General features: G+C 32.6%; 2 protein-coding genes across 2 annotated transcripts; one reads left to right on the forward strand and one right to left on the reverse strand.

Moving 5' to 3' along the window:
- Positions 1 to 836: 836 nt before the first annotated feature.
- LOC134277217 (uncharacterized) lies at positions 837 to 7,471 on the forward strand. Its single transcript, XM_062759534.1, has 3 exons — positions 837 to 1,048; positions 2,299 to 2,482; positions 7,165 to 7,471. The coding sequence occupies exons 1-3, from the start codon at positions 848 to 850 to the stop codon at positions 7,275 to 7,277; spliced, it is 498 nt and encodes a 165-aa protein (XP_062615518.1). The 5' UTR covers positions 837 to 847; the 3' UTR covers positions 7,278 to 7,471.
- Positions 7,472 to 8,593: 1,122 nt separating this feature from the next.
- LOC134277215 (acetylcholine receptor subunit alpha-like) lies at positions 8,594 to 9,781 on the reverse strand. Its single transcript, XM_062759533.1, has one exon. It carries the CDS (start codon positions 9,779 to 9,781, stop codon positions 8,594 to 8,596), a length of 1,188 nt encoding a protein of 395 aa, XP_062615517.1.
- Between the last annotated feature and the right edge of the window lie 9,425 nt (positions 9,782 to 19,206).

Consider the following 19,206-nt stretch of genomic DNA (forward strand, 5'->3'; position numbering starts at 1 on the left):
AAGTTTTCAAAAACCTTGCAGTATCAACCTAAACTGATTTTACTATAGTACCTGTTTACACCAGCAGCTAAATCTAAGCTGTAATGGAATTCAGGCTTTTGCAGATTTTATCACATCTAGACAAAACTGAAAACAATGGCATCCTTTTATTTTCTACTTATTCTCAAAATATATTGTTTAAGTGCATGCCTTTGCTGTCAGACTTCCAGGACATGACTTCGATTTGATTACGACCAATTTTTAAACTTAGTTAATCTTCTGACAAATAAGTTGATTTTACATGGATTCAACCACATTTAAAAAGTCAGTTTTTTGCTAGAGGAACGAGTGACTGCTAGCTAGATCTGCATGGGAGATTGTATGATTAGTATCCGTATCAATTGATATCCACAGTCTATGCAATATTTCATCGGTTTTTTACGCTTTCTACCGATATTTCGGTAAAAACCGGTAATTTCGGCGTTTTGAGTCACCCCACTCTCTACCATCGACTCGTACATTCAGAGAGGAACGAACGACAACTCTGCATAGGAGATTGGAGTCACCCATCCACTGAATCTCTTAGGAAACGAATCTCTCCCACTAAAATTACTAGTAAACCTAAACACGATCAATTTATAAAAAATCCGGATTTAGTGTGAAATGTGCATTAACCTTGACGTCTTATTTAAATGCAACAACAAGGGGGGAGATATGACGTATATACGAGGACACATTTATATAGTTTCTTATTATATGTGCAATTTTTTTAATCATAGGATCTGATATGCACCCCTCTTCCGCCTCATCATTTACATAAATGAATATATCTAAATATAGATTTTTATTTACCATCGTGCAAGCGAAAATGGACTTTTTAGAAAGCCTAATCAAGTTAGGAATTTCTCCTGTTGATGGTTTACAAGTTCTCACGTGCATGTTTGCGGGGATAGTTGCCGGCTCTAATCTGTACGTGGTGGTAGTGGAAGCTCCAAGCCGAGTCAACCTGCCTTTGCATTCTCACTGGGAACAATGGGCAACCAGCTTCAAGAGGGGGGTGAAATTTATAGTGAGTTAAACATGTTAAAACCAAGAGTAACTTCATGAATTAAATATTAATAAATCAAATGTATAACTATTACTTTTAAACATTAATTAATTATTAATAATTAATTATTAATAAAGCAAGTGCATGACGTGGGTATATAGACTGATTTCAGGCCAGTTTAATACTTATAAGATGCCGACAAAGAATTCAAACGGGGGGGGGGGGGGGGGGGGGCTAGATCCGCAATGAAGCGCAAGTTGAACGTGATTGGTCTCAAAGGCTGTAATTGAAAGCATGGCATGCGTAAGGACAACACCCCTATAAAATCTGCCATTTGCAATGCACTTTCGGTTTCATTCATAACATTTGGACAAAAAAAAAAGCTATTGTAAAAATAAATTTTGACATACTGAACTTTGATGAAACCTTAATGCAATTTGAAACGAACGCAACAATCCTATGGTATATTCTTTTTCTTTGTTAGTCAAGAAACTATATTTGGGAGGAGTGAAACAAGGGGAAAAATAAATTCATTTCTTTACGTTTTTACTTCAGTATTCTCCGTGACTTTCCGTATCTATAAAGAAACTGTTTTTTCATACACGAGCGCTTAAATAGCTCTCAAAGTGAACTGAATACATGTGTGGAGCCTTTCTGAGGTAGTATAGATTCTAAATTATTCAAATCATTAACCTACGGGGGTAAGAATGGGCCACAATAAGTATAAGTAGGGAGAAATCCGATGAAGAAAGAGAGAGCCATTGTAAATCAGGTGAGCTTTTGCCACATGGGCCTCTTGTTTGAAGAAATCAATTTCTTCTTTTTCTCTGATAAAAAAAATCTTTTAAAATAATTGAGAGCTATCATTGACCGTTCGATGCTGAAACCATAATTTATAAGGTATTTCTTAAAGATCTATTAAATACAATTTTAAATGTAAAAGTTTTGATGTGACATTCTTCAGTTGATGTTATACGACTCGATTGATTTAACTCCTATATAAAGCAATACATGTAAAAAAAAAATGGATTTGATACTATCATGTTTATTTACTACATGTAAGACTTACATCTATAATTACTACTTTTTATTAAAATTTATTCTAATCAAACAGCGTTTTTCAATGTTTTAAAGTGGCATTGATTTACAATTAGAATATACATATGAAATACCTGTATGATTTAATTGACTTAAAATGTAAAAGTAAACAATGAAAAGTACACTTAACGCTTAATTTAATTGTTAATTTAGAAAAAATAAATATTTTGCAGCCCGTACTAATGTGGAGTATGACCGCAACTTCCGGAGCTGTCTATTATCTCAGTCCGTCCTCGCCGGTCCGGAACTTGTGGTTAGTCCCAGTTGGCGCATGCGTCTTGTTGTTCTTCTACACAGTTATTGTCATAGGTCCGGAGCAAAAAATCTTACTAGAAAATGACGTCATCTCAAAGAAAGGTATAGTGACTCTCAGTACCAATGTTACATTGTATCGCATGCATACTCATTTTCTTGTCATGATATGAACTGTCAATGATATTTATACAGCTCAACGCACTTTTTAAGCTCACATGGTTTTTCGCACAAATTAAGGTCACATTGTTGTAATAAAAATTACCATTTTCGAACTGCAGTACAATGACATAACCTTACGTTATATAATGTTAATGTTCAAGCATAGATGTCTTTTAAAATTATTATTTTAAGATTCCAAAGTGGATGTTTCGAAGGGGAATTTATATATAAATGGTACGATGTTTCGACTATACGATTCTACCATAGGTTCTTAACAGTAATATAAAATGAGCTTTCTTTGATACCATGTGGATGAATTTTTTTTTAATTTTCCTCTAAAAGGTAAGTAGTTTTTAAAATTCTTTGTTCATTTACCATACTTCTCTTGGTTTTGTCGAAATGTAGCGCCGAAAAGGGATAACATTGCAAAAGGAAACCACGCTAAAGGGAAGGATAATGAAGTATTGTTTATTTCTTTTAAATAGTAAATTCCTTCTATGAATTCCTTCTATGAAAAGGAAAAAAACCTCTGCATTTACGGTTTGAAAGGTTAGAATTTGGCATTGGGATGAATCTCTCATGAGTCCAGATATTAAAACTTGACTCTGAAAATCCCACCTTATTAACATGCAAAGCAGTCAAAGAGATGAAAAATACTGTTATCTCCCCGAGTTAAAGAGTCAAAATGTACAGCAAATACAAGTTACAGTAGCTAAACTGAGTCCATGTCTACGTTTCTGCAAAGAGCTATTGCTTTCAAAAGGACGGATAAAAAGACATTTGCAATTGGCAAGAAACCACAAAAATTCAAATGAGAGTAGTTATTTTTCAGCCATGAAAATATCAAAGTTCTACACTGTACCAGTTGATATGTGTGAATTAGGTTTTAGTAAATGAAACACCCCGGTATAACTCAAATAATGTGAACAAATAATTTTAAAATGTATTTTGATGCCTCGATATACAATATTACATCATAACAATGTGACCTTAATTTGTGCGAAAAACCATGTGAGCTTAAAAAGTGCGTTGAGCTGTCATATATTGTAATTAGCTCTTTGGGCCTTCAGCTCAGGTGAGCTAAACTACTAAAAACAAATTAAAAATCCTATTGACTTTCAAGTCAAATGCAGAAAGGTTCAGATAACTTCTTTTTAGCTGCAAAACTGTAGTTCTCCGAAGAAAAAAAATTTTGACAGACCGGTAGATGTCAAATTACTTCTTTTGGAGAGCTATAGTTCTGCATATACGGTCTGTCAGTATATTTTTCGGAGAGCTATACAGTTCTGCAGCTAACTCAAAATACTTTTATATCCAGCTGCAATTAATTTTAACCGTTCTTTTATCCTATTTTTTTCCTGAAAGGGGGGAGCATTCCCTGAATAATTAAGCGCATATTCAAAGATTATTTCACAATATTTTCATTTCCAAATAGTTTTCTTAAGGTATTTTGCAAATAGCAAGACTGTTTATTTTCCCATGAACTACAATTGGTGAGCATGAATATCTCAATTGTTACGTTATAATACCGCACTTGGCGTCAAAACTATAGCGCAAAACTGTTTTGCTTTACAAATGACAGTTGAACGGAATAAATTTTGTGGCAACTCAACAGATAAATTGTGTAAATATTAGAAATGAATTTAATTTTTTAAGACTCATGAGGTATATGAACTACAACGCTTTCACCCATTCTCAATATAAGGGCTCAAATAATGTCGCCTCATTTTCATTTAGAAGAAATACCACTGATGTAATTTTTAAATCAACATTATAAATAGTCATATAACAATGAATAAGAATTCATATAATTATTGATCTGAAAGGGTATTTAAGTAGTTCCAAATTCAAATATAGTAGCCTATTTGAAATGTACGTTACTGTCGCCGAGGCAAATGTTATGCTGAATCCCCTCTGTGTAATATATAGTTTTGATTCTCAAGTAAACATTTTCTGATAAGTTAAACCTTGTATCATATATATTTCTTTTCATAACAATAAACACATTTTCTTTGTGATAATAAATAATTTTTATTGTGCAATGTCCCTGTCGCTTAATTCTATTTCAACTACATTACAAGCAAACACAAAGATTATACACCTGATAGTTTTGTTCTCCTTTATTTATTGATGGGCTAAATTTGAAATTTCAAAGGATTAATTACTCCTACTTACATAATGTAACATGAAATTGAACAATTTGAGCAACTTTTATAAATATGTTTACGGAATGAAAGACATTTTCAATCGTAGAGATAAGAAAGAAATGTACGTTACCTATATTCTTCCATTAAGAATATATATTAAGTAGAAAATATGAGACGACTCTGAATAAGCAACTCCTTGTATCCTGTAAACTGGCAAAGACGTTTTGCTTAACACAATTAAAAATTATTTTTTACGTGAAAAGTAATCATTTGAAATGTACGTTACTGAAATGTACGTTACCATGAAATTCGAATTAAGTGAATCTCGCACGAATTTTCATGTATTCTCATACTTTCACACACTCGAATGTGTACGCAAAGGAAAGTTTCAAAGGTTGGAGGTCGGCTAAATCCCAAAATTAATGAAAAGAAACGTTTCTGCTGAGGAAAAAAAATATATTAAGGTCAATCATTATGTAATATAATTTTGATACCTGGTATATATTTCTGAATACGAAACCTGTATGATGCATTTCTTATGATATGCAAGTTCAAATATTATCAATATATTGCGTGTCTAACGTACGCTTGTGGAAGAGAATTAATTTTTATATTTGAAATGTACGTTACATATGGTAACGTACATTTTGCGTATTTTTAACTGACATTTTTTTTTATTTAGTCAATGAATTGCGTTTACACGAGCGAAACAAAATTAACGTTACAATCCATTTGACAACTGACCACATAAATCCATCTAATTGCACCCCCAATCCTCGTAAATGTGGTAGACTGTTACCATATGCTAGAAAATTTGTTTCTAAGTGTCTTAAATTCATCTTTGGCAACCTTTTTGCAGTTTGTTTACTTTTAATATGCGACTTTTCGTCAATATTAATTTAATTGTTGTTGATAATTTAAAACAAGGTATGCATAGGCTTATAATTCGTAAAAAAAAAAAAAAAAAAGAAAAAAGAAAAAGAAACAAAACAAATAAACCCAGAACACAAGACGGTCACGTACATTTCAAATACTGAAAGGCACACAATACTCAGTTTTGTTTGAATCATTGCATTTTGGGTTATATTTTTCCAGATCTGCTGAAAAGCACTTATGTTTGTGTTTTGACAAACGATGTTGCAACATACTAAATGAAATTGTTAACACGACTGTCGATGGATATATTCGGAATAGATTTATGTTAAGTTTCAATGGCCAAACACGAGCATTTGTTAGATCATAGCAAAATACGTCTGACACTTAATTTTTTTTGTCTGTACCCTTGCACACAGGTAGAAGTAACTAGGCTACGACCGGTGTCAATTTCAGCGAAACAGCACAAAAGAATGGTAATGAACTGAGGTGGAGGGGACTCCCCAATAATATGTGAAATGAACGTTACCGAAGTGACGTGGCATTCATGTAGTTGATGACAAATATATCTTGTTTGTTACATTATGATTTCTTATATTACTGCGTTAAAACGCTTCATTGAAATGATTTTTATGTCAATAATTGCTTTTTTGTTCAATATTTTCTTATTACTAATTTACATATTATTACAAGCTTGAAATGTACGTTACCTACTCATATTCTGAGGCAATCGTGTCTTTATAGTGGTGATTGTGACATATAACACAATGTGATTACATAGAGAATCTTTTTTGGAATAAACTGAAACAAAACGATGAATTTTAGATTAATTTTAATCTTTTTATTAAACAGAAATATATCTTGAAATGTACGTTACATTTACGTAGCTTTCTAAATCGGCATGGATATATGTTAAAAAAGACAGTAACTACAAAATAGAATTTTACTACATGTACATGTTAAGTTCCAGTATTTATAGAAAATAAAAAGATTCCAAACTGATTGCTCTAAACAAAACAGAGAGAAGAATTTAAAGCATATATTAAAAAAATGTTTTTGTACATCTGGATCAAAAAGTAACCTTTGTTTTTTGAAAGGAAAAATCAAACGCACGTTCGTATGCCGAGAAAATATGTTGCTGACAGAGTTGGTAGGATGTGCTGGTGTTAAGATGAGATATTCCAATTGTGATTTTAATGACTACATTTTTTTTGACATATTTTTTTGGACATTGAAGAAAGAGTAACGTACATTTCAAGCTACATTTCTGAATAAAATCACCCTCTACTTTACCGTCTTGTCATTATTCCATGTATTAAAATTTGATGAAAAAAAATCTGGAAACAAAATCTTCACATACTTTCTTTCAAAGGTAATTGATAGAAAAATTGTTATCTTGAACTTCATTTTTTTAAAAATCAGAGAGGCATTTGTGCCCTTATATTGAGAATGGGTGTTTACGCCGGCATACTCCGGTATTTATCATGAACGCTAACGCGCGTCATGAAAGATACCGGCATAAAGTGTCGTAGTTCATAACCTCATGAATCTTCAAAAAATATATTCATTTCTTAATTAACGTTGACATCCCTCCTGAATTTACAGGCATTGATTGGGTCAAACAGGCGACTTCCCGTTGGATCAGACGTCATTACATCCGGGTCGTGGTAATCTTGATCACGTTCGTGGTGACCCTCTACGCAGCCGTAAAGTCCTAATATCTTATCAACAGGAGGTCTGAATTTCCACAGATAAATTTCAAAAGTGGAAACCTAGAATTTGTGCCTTTATAATCATATGCAAACTGAATTTATTAATCTTATACAAATTATGCTTGTTATTTACTTGTAATGCATATCAAACATATGTACTTTTTCTGATAACTTCTATTTACTGTACGTATATTACATGTATTACTTACATTTGATTGCATAGTATCATGTTTCAAAAATTACATTTTACATTTTTAGAAGCTTCTATATAATTATGCATATTGTATGATTTATACTAAATAAATGATGTAAAAAAAATCAATTAATTTTTTTTCTCTCAAATCATATTTATTGAATTTTAAGTATTAATGATTACCATAGATACATTGCAAGATGGAGCATAATTAAAAACGATTTCTACAAAATTGATAAGAATAACAAACAAAATGGCAACACACTCATATAGCACAAAAAGTGACATAAATTGGATGCTGTAACAACTTTTTCAAAGAGTTGGTCTTAGCTTCATTTTTTTGTGACTGAATTTTGAAAAAAAAAAACCATTGGATAGGAGGGATGCTTCTTAACATTACAAAAATTTGGCATCAAGGGTCGAAGGCCTACAGTTAACTGTACATTGTATTCAAAAACTACCAGTGCAGTGTATATAGTTTAATGCTTTCACCACGATCTTTACAGTTCAAATAAAACTAACTACGGATAAAATGATTATAATTGCATGGAGTAAAGGTAAACGGGGAGCTGTTTGAATGGACATTTACTGCAGAGAGTAGTCGAATCATTTTGTGATTTTTAGAAGAATTACACGCTTAGTTTGGACTTTCAGTATGGCGTGGCATTCTCGACTTTGCCTATTTAGCTTCTGAAATTTACAAAGCTTCCCTTCACTGTTGAAATATACATATGATAGAAATGCGGCCGAATGTCAACTGGTGTAGTGAATAGCCAATTAAAAGTTCTCTCGCGGCAAAGAGGTGGGAAATAAGTCATTATCAACAACAATTTTAAGTTCCTATGTTATTAATTTCGTAACCAATGAGAATCTACTAGTATTCGCCATTACGTAGCGCTGAGAAAGTCACGCCCTACTGAAAGTCCAAAGATAGGGTAAAATCATCCTATGTAACAATCATTAGCAGACACCACATTTACGATAAATATTCTATTCTTGAGACCCGAAGAAAAGTTTATCAATAATTATAAATGATTGCAATTCACAAGACGGTCTTCAAATTCCTGATTTTATTTTGCTTCCTCATCAAGGAACAATCATGGGATGTACACATATGAACAATGTAACACTATTTGGCCACAAGCAGAAAATAGGTTACACTGGCGACTATAAATTGAACTGCTGATAAGATAAAACAGGTCATATCGAACACTCTTCCCACGTCTGTCCAGCTGACGTCATAATCGTCAGTCATCTCACTCTTCGTTTGGAGATTTTCCACGACGTCAATTTCCGTTCTTTTCTTTCGAAAACATATTACTAGTCGAGCTAGACATCGAGGGACAGGCTTCTCATGGGGACATGATTGAATCCGGGAACTTATGATGACGAAGACAACTACAAGAGCCCCGCTCACCACATACGTCACTAGCATGTAACTTAATATGGATACGTTGGGTTCGGATACTGCTGGTAACATATCCTGGATGATCGTTAGATAAACAACTATGGATAACAGAACCGTGGTGGAAAAACCCAGCCTTTCACCTGATTCGTTCGGCAGAAGAAAAACGAATCCCATTAAAAGCGAGAATGCTGATATTGGTAAAATCAGGCTAACTATGTAGTAAGCTGTTCTTCTTTTTAGATGCAATACTACAAAAATGTCCTCAAGTCCATAAATGTTTAACACCGAGTACGTTTCGGAATTCAAGATCTCCCATATTCCATTTTCGGAATATAAGTCAAAATCGACGCGCGGTGATGTGAATTTAACATTTACAGCATTAGGCTGATAACCAAAAATGAAGAACTTCATAAAACATTTCTGGGTATCAAAAGGAAAATTTGTGACATCAGCATCACATATTACTTTGTATGCTTGCAAAGGAAACCAGGTACATTTTCCTGTGTAAAACACATCAACTGTAAGCAGGTCACTGCCCAGTCCCCGAATATCTTCATAAGGATTGGTGTTGATAAAATTAGGTAGCCATAGCTTTGTCTGTGGAATCGCAGTCATTTCTAATGCGTTATACGTGGCTGGATTCCAAGCAAATCTCTCCTCAAACCAACTTATGGCGAAGACACCAGTGAGGGATAATTTCCCTGCATTTAAATCGAATTCGTTGATAGATAACAAAAGGAAGGAAGCGTTTATGACCAGAGTGTTACTTCTATCCGTGCCGGGGCGTATGTCCTTGTTGTATCCCGTCAGGAGAGCAGTGTGTAAATTCTGTTCATCAGTTAACGTATATCCACATACGAAGGTTACAAAACAGTGATTAAAGAGTAGAAACCAAAGGACGCGTTCCATTTATATGCCGCCCCAACCACAGATATATAATGAGGAGACTGTTTTTCTTGAAAACTATGCCTGCTGATCCTCTTATGCTCTGTCTGTTTGTCTATCTGTATCGACGCTAAATTAAATATAGCGATCTTGGCTTGAACCCTGAAACATTTGTTTCCATAAAAAGGATCAAAGCCTTTTTAATCTATGGATTTATGTATGAAACTTTTTGAACTTTTAAATATCTACATGTGCTGCTTTTTAAACTTTCATAGATCGAAATTGAATATTTCTTAATTACCGATTGCATGTGTTTAATAAGTTGGAGAAATTCTTTTCTGCAATACTGCAGTGATTACTTATGTATAACTAATCCATGATCTGGCTTATAAATTTTACGTCCACCTTTTATAGTTAGTGCATATGTACCGATATCATTGCAGTTGATTGGAACGAACGGCGTTTTAATTAATTTGACAAGCACGTATAAATTTTTTTTTTTTTTTAGAAAATTCATTTTTATCTTTTTGATATTCTTTTCATATTTTTTACTTTCTTTTGGAGTATTAGACAACACTTGAATTGATGAGAAATAGACAAATTTATGCATATGAAATTGATTAATTTAAAAGATTTCTTGACAATTTCTCTTTCCAAATATGAGTCTCAATGCAAGATGTAAATCACGCAAGTATCTTTAAATAAAGACATTAATGTTAGTCGTATATTTACTTTTCTTTAAAAAAAAATGTTCGATTTCATATCCAACCTGTCCCATGTATTTGATGAAATGAAATAGTACACTTGTAATTAATATTAATTCAAGAGTTCTTAACATTTAAAAGGCCTATAGATTAATTACTTAAAGGTGTAAGGAGATGGGTGAACATAACGAGCTACGAGCGATACGCCTATAGCGCAACAAATATGGTGAAAAACTAGAGCCGAGCTCGTTGCAAAGCAACGAATAGGTCTTCCGTTGGAGCTACGGATAGGAAGACGTAACCTTGAGTCTAGGTCAAGCCACATTATAAAGTTATACAAGTAAGCAACCTAAAGGCTTGTAAAGGAAGAAACTTACAATGTTTCACCATGAAAAACACTGTAAAGGAATGTATGTGACCTTGAACTTTCTAAATGACCTTGCGTCAAGCAATGTTTCGCCATGAAAAATGCTGTAAAGGAATGTATGTGAACTTGAACTTTCTAAATGACCTTGCGTCATGCAATGACAAACTCTGTTATAAAAATCTAATACCGTATAATCCCTATTAACCGCCCCGGGCGCTTAGAAAATTTCGAAAAGGAGGCGGTTATTTTGGTATTCTCTTCATATTAATATTTAATGTCATTCTTATACTTCAAAAATTTTAAAGAACAGCTAAAATAATGTCGAACTTTACTTTAAGTGAGGATAATCCACCCAATTTATGCGATATGAATCATTTTCCACTGAGAAATTGGATAATAGACAAGTTACATTTTCACTTTGTTCAAATTTTGGCAGACTTTTGATACGATTCTAGATGATTTTAATCATTGTAGAGGGGGCCCTTGTTTTCTTGTAATTGAAAAAAGACCTATGGGGCGCTTATGGGGGCAGGGGTGGTTAATAGGGATCATACGGTATGTGTATTACCGACTGGAAAAGTACACACGTTTTTTATATATTCTTTTAGTCCATGAATCCAGCCAAAACATCTTATCTTTAGTGACCTTGAACTTGAGTCAAGATCATGTCCCACCCTGTATTATACATGTATCAACAATGTTTCACAGGTACAAATACTGTAGCGAATTTACAGTTTCTCTGTCAGTAACCTTGACTTGTCTGAATGAATGGATATGTTCAGCCTTATTTTTTCTGAGCATATACAGTATCAAATCGGAAGAATTTATTAGGTTCAACACTATGATTTAGCTAAGGATTTAACTAGAAATATGTCTATAGGACATGAATGCATCGCCAAGTGTATATTAGTACATAATGCAACATTAAAATCTGTATTAATGTACGACGTTTGTTGAGAATATCTTGAATAGTTTCTTTAAAATTGAAATCTTAAAAAATGGATATAGATTATAAAATCCCCTTCAAATAATGCCTAAGCTTACATAAAAATATCTCAAATGGTTTCTTTAATACTAAGAAAAATGCAAATTAAAGACAAGTGAGGTAAAGGTCACAGGAAAGTGCAAGGTTAAAGTGTATCAGCATACTAAAGTTTGATAAAAATGTCTTGAATTAATTCTTCAAATCTGAGCACCGCCCGTGTGGCACAGGGGTTAGATCATCTGTTCTAGACTAAGGTTTGGATATATCTCTCAAAAGTGTGCATATATTTTGGCCACTTTTGTACATGTAAAAATGAATACATGTATATAATTAAACTTGCATGCACAAGCATATTCCCGTAAAATTCTGCAATTGAAATATTCTTTTCGGGTTTTTCCCTTGAGTTGGAAACGTCACTTACTGGTACACTTACAATTATTTCCATTTATAACTATCGGAGTACACGATGTATTTTTAACACCGACATGTCCGCGGCTCTCTGCGGCCACGCACGTGTGAACGAGGACTAGGGTGCAAAACGTTTTGAACTTTTGACACAAGGCAACAGAGGTGGATGTAAACTGTAATGACATAACTGAGGGCATTGTGGCATCGCACTTTGAAAAAAATGCATAAAACAAATTCTAGACTTATAGATTTTAATAATTTAAATTGAAATAGGATACACCCCCAAGGTAAGCATCCCGGTAATGTATTTGCAAAACATTTGTGTGACCCCCCCCCCCCCCCCCCCCCCCCGCCGTACAGATGCTTATGCTTCACAACAATATAACTGGTATGACGTTAAAATTTTTCAATAAATTTTAGTTTACATAAAATGCATGAAAACTGTAAAAAAAAATTAGTTCAGTAAGATAATTAAGGGAGAAAGAATTTTCAAAGTACATATATGGAAAAATCAAAATCACTCACTTTCATATCGTAAAGTGACCATAACGAAGAGTTATCAAACAGGTTCAATTATTTCTATCATATCTAAGATTTGCAAGAATATTGACCAAGCCATACACATTTTTCAAAGTGCATTTATATGGTCGATATTAACACACTTTGAAAAGAAATTTTATTTTTTTAAAGTGCGTTGATTTGGTCCCAAATTTAACGCACTTTGAAAATATTTTTCAAAGTGTAATTTTTCAAAGTGCGTCGTAACAGGGCATACATAATGAAATTGATTCGTCGACGATACATCACTGTTTGCAATAGTGGACACTAATATTAATACTCCTACATGATCTCTTAATTACAACCGATCTTGATAAAATAAAGAAATGGTCACAAATCTGATTTTTATTAGATTTTAGGTATAGGCGAATGTGTGTGGATATGTAGAAGGGATAGTGTAAATTAATTCATTCAAGATTTGCTAAATTGTTCGTTTGGGCGAAGGCTTAGAAAAAGTGACACACTGCGTGTACAGGTACACACCAGTAAATGTTATCATTAAAATAAAATTCGACAGACATTAATTTACTGGTACATGTATTTTAGTTATCTGAAGACAACGTAATCTTCAGAGAATGAGGCATTATATATATTTTCTGTTTTTCATACCCCAGATTTCCTTTCTTTTGATTTACCGTTTACACAGGCCTGTGTTTTAACAGCTGTTCATAAATACTGTCAATTGATATATGATAGGAGAAAATGATACATCTCTCGGTAATTTATTTTTTTAGGGGGAAAATATAGGTGAAAATATATAGATTGACACCTTAGTATTTACCTGTGTAATTACGAGGTTACAAACCGTGACGATGACTGGACAGGATGGGCTACCCGTTATAAAAACAACTCATAATCAACTCTGCGGACCTATAATTAGTTCACTCTAGTGTCTGTATTTCAAACGCAGATTAGGCTCTACATGCGTATATTTGGGCACTCTTGCATATGCATTATACTTTAATTATAAAACGTGCATGTTCTGCACTTGCATGCATGTACATTATATGTCTCCGTAAAACCTTAATGAAGCATTACGAGAGCTGATAAGAAAAAATAAACGGAAACCTGCTCGCAAAAAATTACAAGTTAAATAGAAAATAATTATTTGTTCAAGGTTAATTAGTTGTCCAATGGAATAAGTTACGCATGTGTGTCTCAATCTACATACTTTGGACGCGCGTGTGAATGTGGGATTTTGTATTGATGTATTCTGATAAAACGCTCGATATTTGTATATTTGGGACGTATACAGTTGTACATTTTAAGGACGCCGACAAAAGAACGTATATTGACTTACATACATGTACATTTAACTTAAGATACAAAAAATCTATCACTAGTAGAAATTAATCATAGGAGCATATTTTCGATGGTATTTGAGGTGAAACAGATCATGACCTCGATATCGAGAAAAACATTTGCTATAAAAAAAAATAATTATATGCAACTTTCATTTAATTCAGCAAATAAATTATTGAATGAAATGCACTAGCGACATAATCAGTCAAAGATACTAGTATGAAATAATCTGAAAGATTCAACATATTAATTAAATTTATCCATTCTGTGGTTTCTTTTGTGTATATGACTGGGGGTCGCTGGATAACACGCCGATTGATTCCCGGTGACCGACTTTGCCCCGCGTTATCGAGGGAGGCGCGTTATATAATCGTAAACAAACAAGGTGAATGTAAAAGGCGTGCACTTAATGGCTGTGAATAGTATATGCTTTACAGTTATGTTTTATTTTCTAACCATATTGTTTGTTTTTATATGATAAGAAGAAAAGATTATCTTTTCTTCCATTTTTAGTAGACTTGATTTATACGATTTAAAAAAAAATGAAATAAAAGGGAAAATTGTCAGTGAATAATCATGATAATTTGGGGGAAAAACACAAAACACTTCAAGAACCTTATTCTAAAAAATATTAGCATCCAATGTAGCCATGTTTATCATTTATAGTAAGTTTGTTTTGGTTTACACGCTTGAGGAGCTCGCGTTTACGTGCTGAGTGAAAAGAATTACCTGTACATATATGGGTCATGTATCTAGCTCATTTAAAACAAGACTCGAACAAAACAATTTCATGAGATAATAAGATGTTAAAGCAAACCTTTATAATCGACAGTCATTCCGAAATATTTACCTTTTTTGAGTTGTAAAGCAAAAATTTTCAAGGGCCCTAGATCCCTAATTTTAGGGGCCATCCCCTTTTAAATGATATTAAATGAAAGCTCGTGCAATTATGCACAACTTTTATTCTACATGTCTTAACAAAATATTTTTAGTTTTCAAGATAAAAAGGAAAATATGTGTTAATTTTCGCTCTTTTAGGCGTTCTAATTTTTGACCCCTGTATAGCGCCATTTTGAATACAGAAATCGAAAAACAAAAACCGATGTGCACAACTTCAATCCTTCTGTTATCTAAAACCAGTAAAATTTCTGCTCCAGCTTTTGTGGTCTCTGAGCCTTTGTCTGGAAATGAAAGCCTATAAATTTTCGTTTAAAGGGAAATAACTCAAAACCGGAAGTGACTTTTTGAAATTTTAGACAGCATTCTGATAGAGTTTATTATCGTCTATAATGTCTGAAAATTTGAGCAAAATCCATTGAGAAATGAGTGAGATATGAGGCCTCAAAGTTGGCGTCTAGGAAGAAAAAAAAAAAGAATAATAAGAATAATCTTAATCATCAGAATCAGTAGAAGGTCTTCCGTTGGAAACGGAAGACCTTAATTAAATCTCTCAATTGTATCAAAAATTTCCTTAATATTTCATCTAACATTAAAGTAGAAGAGCAAAGAATTTTTGCAGAAGCACAAAAAACAGTTTCATATGCCATTCTTAAAAATGAGTGGTCTTGTTGGTCAAATTCTTATTCTAGAGGGCAGTTCAATTTCTGGAGAAGCCTAGAAAGCAATTTAAAAAAAAAAAATCGAAACTACTACTGAAGTTTATGAGAGGAAGGAACTAGAATCAGGAATCTACTACATTAAATTTCTTCATTACAGCGTCCAAACCAACACACAATGAAGAGTAAAGGAGTTTAGGGGATAAACGGAAAGTTACTGTTTTGTCGCACCAACAATATTCGCCAGGTCTTTCACCCTTTGACTCGTTTCATTTTCCAAACATGAAAAAAAAAACACCTTTCAGAACTTAAGAAGAAACATCATAAGATCCGCGATTGAATCAAATAATTTTTGAATTATACAAGTACCTGTTGTTCGTGAGGATTTCCAGCAGCAGCAGCTTTCTGTACATAACGTTAAAAGTTAATTTCTATCGGGTTCGGAATGCTAGAAATATCGAGAACAAAGGCAATCGATTTTTTGGTGCTGAAGCTGGAAAAACACGCAATGAAATGTTTCTATGGAGAAATGGGGAGCTGTGATGGACTCTCTAAAATATCTGGCGTTGTGTTAGTGCTGTTGGTCTTATTTACTGAGGTATGATAAATGTCAACAGTTAATTTCCACCTTATGCTGCTGGCAGGCTGTCTGATATCTCTCTCTGAGTCTCCCTCCTTCCCCCTCTCCCTTTCTCTCTCTTCCCCCCTTTTCTCTTAAATTTTAGTGTTAGATAATGCTTGAGAAAATGGTCAAATGTAGAAGTTCAAAATGATATCTTCTGTTCAATATGAATATTTCAAGGGTGCATGTAAATAATGAATATGGTGTAAACATGGTAATAGACCCTTTTCCTATGCCACATTTTGTCTAGGAACCATTCCCCTTAGCCGCCATATTGTAGGGCAACATATCCAGATCCCTTCATTATTCAACCAAGTTCAATTTGTTATACTGGTTACTGAGGTATAGATAACACCATTTTTCTTATGAATATATATTTGTCAAAGCCTCTATTAATTCATAATTTTAAGATTGTAAATATTTTCCCCAAGATATGTACCTATATTAATTAAGGTCCCTGGAGAAATTACAACAATAGGCTTACTTAGTAAATTTTTTTCACTCAGTATGGAAAGTAAGTATGTTACTGAATATCGGTGAGATTATGTTTCCTGAATTTTTAAAGAAAAATTATATTTTCTCTCTACTTTGTCCAATTAATATGACATTAAATAATTAAGTGTATCAACAAACATATATGTCGTAAACACAATGCTGCTCGCTAGCTCTTCATTTTCTATATACACAACATTTTCAAGATTCAGTATAATGATTCTAATACTGTACTTTCTATCTATATCAAACAAATACTATAAACTGCACAGTTTGATTCAAAATATGAATGTACATGCCAAATCAAAGTATCCTATGGAAGATTCCATATGTGTATCATCCATTTTTTCACAATTAAAATATTCTTATATTCTTGATATACTTGATTTTCTTGATATTCCAAGAACCAAGCTAGTTAGAATAACCAACAACCATGTGATCTGCTATTTATTTCAACAAATCATGTGACCCTAGATTCTCTACGGCCACACATAAGAATAAATATTTACCTTGTACTACATTTTCAGTGTACATGTTTTGTTGCTTGGATCTCATTGAATTTTGGGTAGGGGGGTGTGGATGTGACAAGAATGTCTAAATTTTTATTTAAAAATATGCTTTAATTAATACTTCCCCTTTTTACTATGAAAATTATTTTATATATTAGCCCATATGGTCTTCTGGGCAATTTCCAAAAGTTTTCAATTCAATTATTTATTTTATCAAATTAAAATGATCTGATTTGAAAAACAAGAAATATGTGTATTTTGTATTCTTAATGGTGTAAAATGTTATTTAATTCATTACAGTTACCTTGGGCTTGAAAGGAAGTTTTTAGCATATAACGTTAGTTCTCTTTTGGAAATGTCATATGAAAATAAACGCTAAAAGAATCTTTTCAGCTTTTGTCACTTTTGTGTAAGGAATACTGTAAATCGTTTTAATTCCACGGTGATAAAATTTCATGATTTCTCAAAATGTACCATTCGCGTTTGTTTTAATTTCACGCTGCAGGAAATTAATTTTAAGTTTCTTAAAAGCATATTAACATCTTTAAAAACTAATAACAGCATTCATGATGGGTTTAATTTCGCGAAGAAATGATAAATCGCGAACATAGCGAAATTAAAACCATCGTGATTATTTGCCAATCTATAGTATTTTAAAATGGTTGTTTTTTATTGGTATCTTGAGAAAAAAAAAGAGCTTTCCTGCTGTTTTTCATTATCTGCAGAATACAATGACCTTTATTTTATGAAATATGATATGACTATTGGGGAAAAAATCCAAAAACGTATTATTTATGGTGTTATAAAATGGCAGTTCGTAAGTACATTCCCCTACATCACTGTACACAGAATTATATCATAGCTGTGATAGACTTACATTATTCTTATAAAGTTATTTTTATTGCATCATGTGTGCACGAGGAAAAGAAAATTATTTCAGTACTTAATATACATTACAATTATGGACTTTTCAGTGATGACTGGTGTATATGATCCATATAATCAAAAAAAAAAAAAAAATTAAGATATCATTTTCAAACTAATTATTTTTTATTACAGGTTTCTGGTATAATATATGTCCCAAAACGGGAGAAAGGTGAGTAAATTTTGTGTCAAACATGTTTTGAGTGAATATGACAAATGAGTAACAATTAATAAATTGAAAGTAATAAGTTTTTAATTAATTACTGTAAACCAACGATTATTCGCTTATTTTTTATTCGTGATTTGTCAGTCTGAAATCAATTGTTGACAATTTGTTTTCGTGACTGAGGAAATATTGTCAACCAATATAAAGCAAAATAAATGGTTCACGGCAATAAATATTCGTGGATTAAAGTAGATAGTGAAACTCGCGGATATTTCTTGCACGCGAATAAAAGTTGGTTTAAATAATTAAATAGTATTCTGGTCAGTATGTTGCATTAGCACAGAGATACCTAAGGCTAAATGAATTACATTTGCTTTGAATTATTTAACCTATTTTTTTAAAGCATTCTAGCTACTAAATAAGTACATTGCTAAATAAGACATCTATGTCTACCACATTAGTTGTGCTAAAACCAATCTTTGCAAACTTTTAGCATGATAAAGTATAAATTATGTCTAAATATCCTACAAGCTTATATATAAAGGTACATTTTCAGTATATTGATTCATTAGATTATGATTTTTTACAATAATAAGTTTTTTTTTGTTTTTTTTTTAGGTATATTTTTAAGATTTTTTTCCCTTTTTTGTTTTATAAAAATTTTTTTTTAAATTTTCTTCCTTGTGAAGGGTGTTTGTTTTTAAAAAAATATATTTTTTATTAATCCATATATATGCCAAGAAATAAGAATTCCTATTGTTTTTGTGATGCTTAACATAGTTTTTCCTATCATGTATTATAACAAAGGCAGATGTTGTGTTGGTAATTTGAGGGTCTTTCCCCCTGAATAGTTGTG

Source organism: Saccostrea cucullata, unplaced genomic scaffold (assembly GCF_032062105.1).
Source record: "Saccostrea cucullata isolate Sc308-1 unplaced genomic scaffold, CSIRO_AGI_Scuc_v1 ctg6072, whole genome shotgun sequence".
In the NCBI taxonomy this organism is placed as follows: domain Eukaryota; kingdom Metazoa; phylum Mollusca; class Bivalvia; order Ostreida; family Ostreidae; genus Saccostrea; species Saccostrea cuccullata.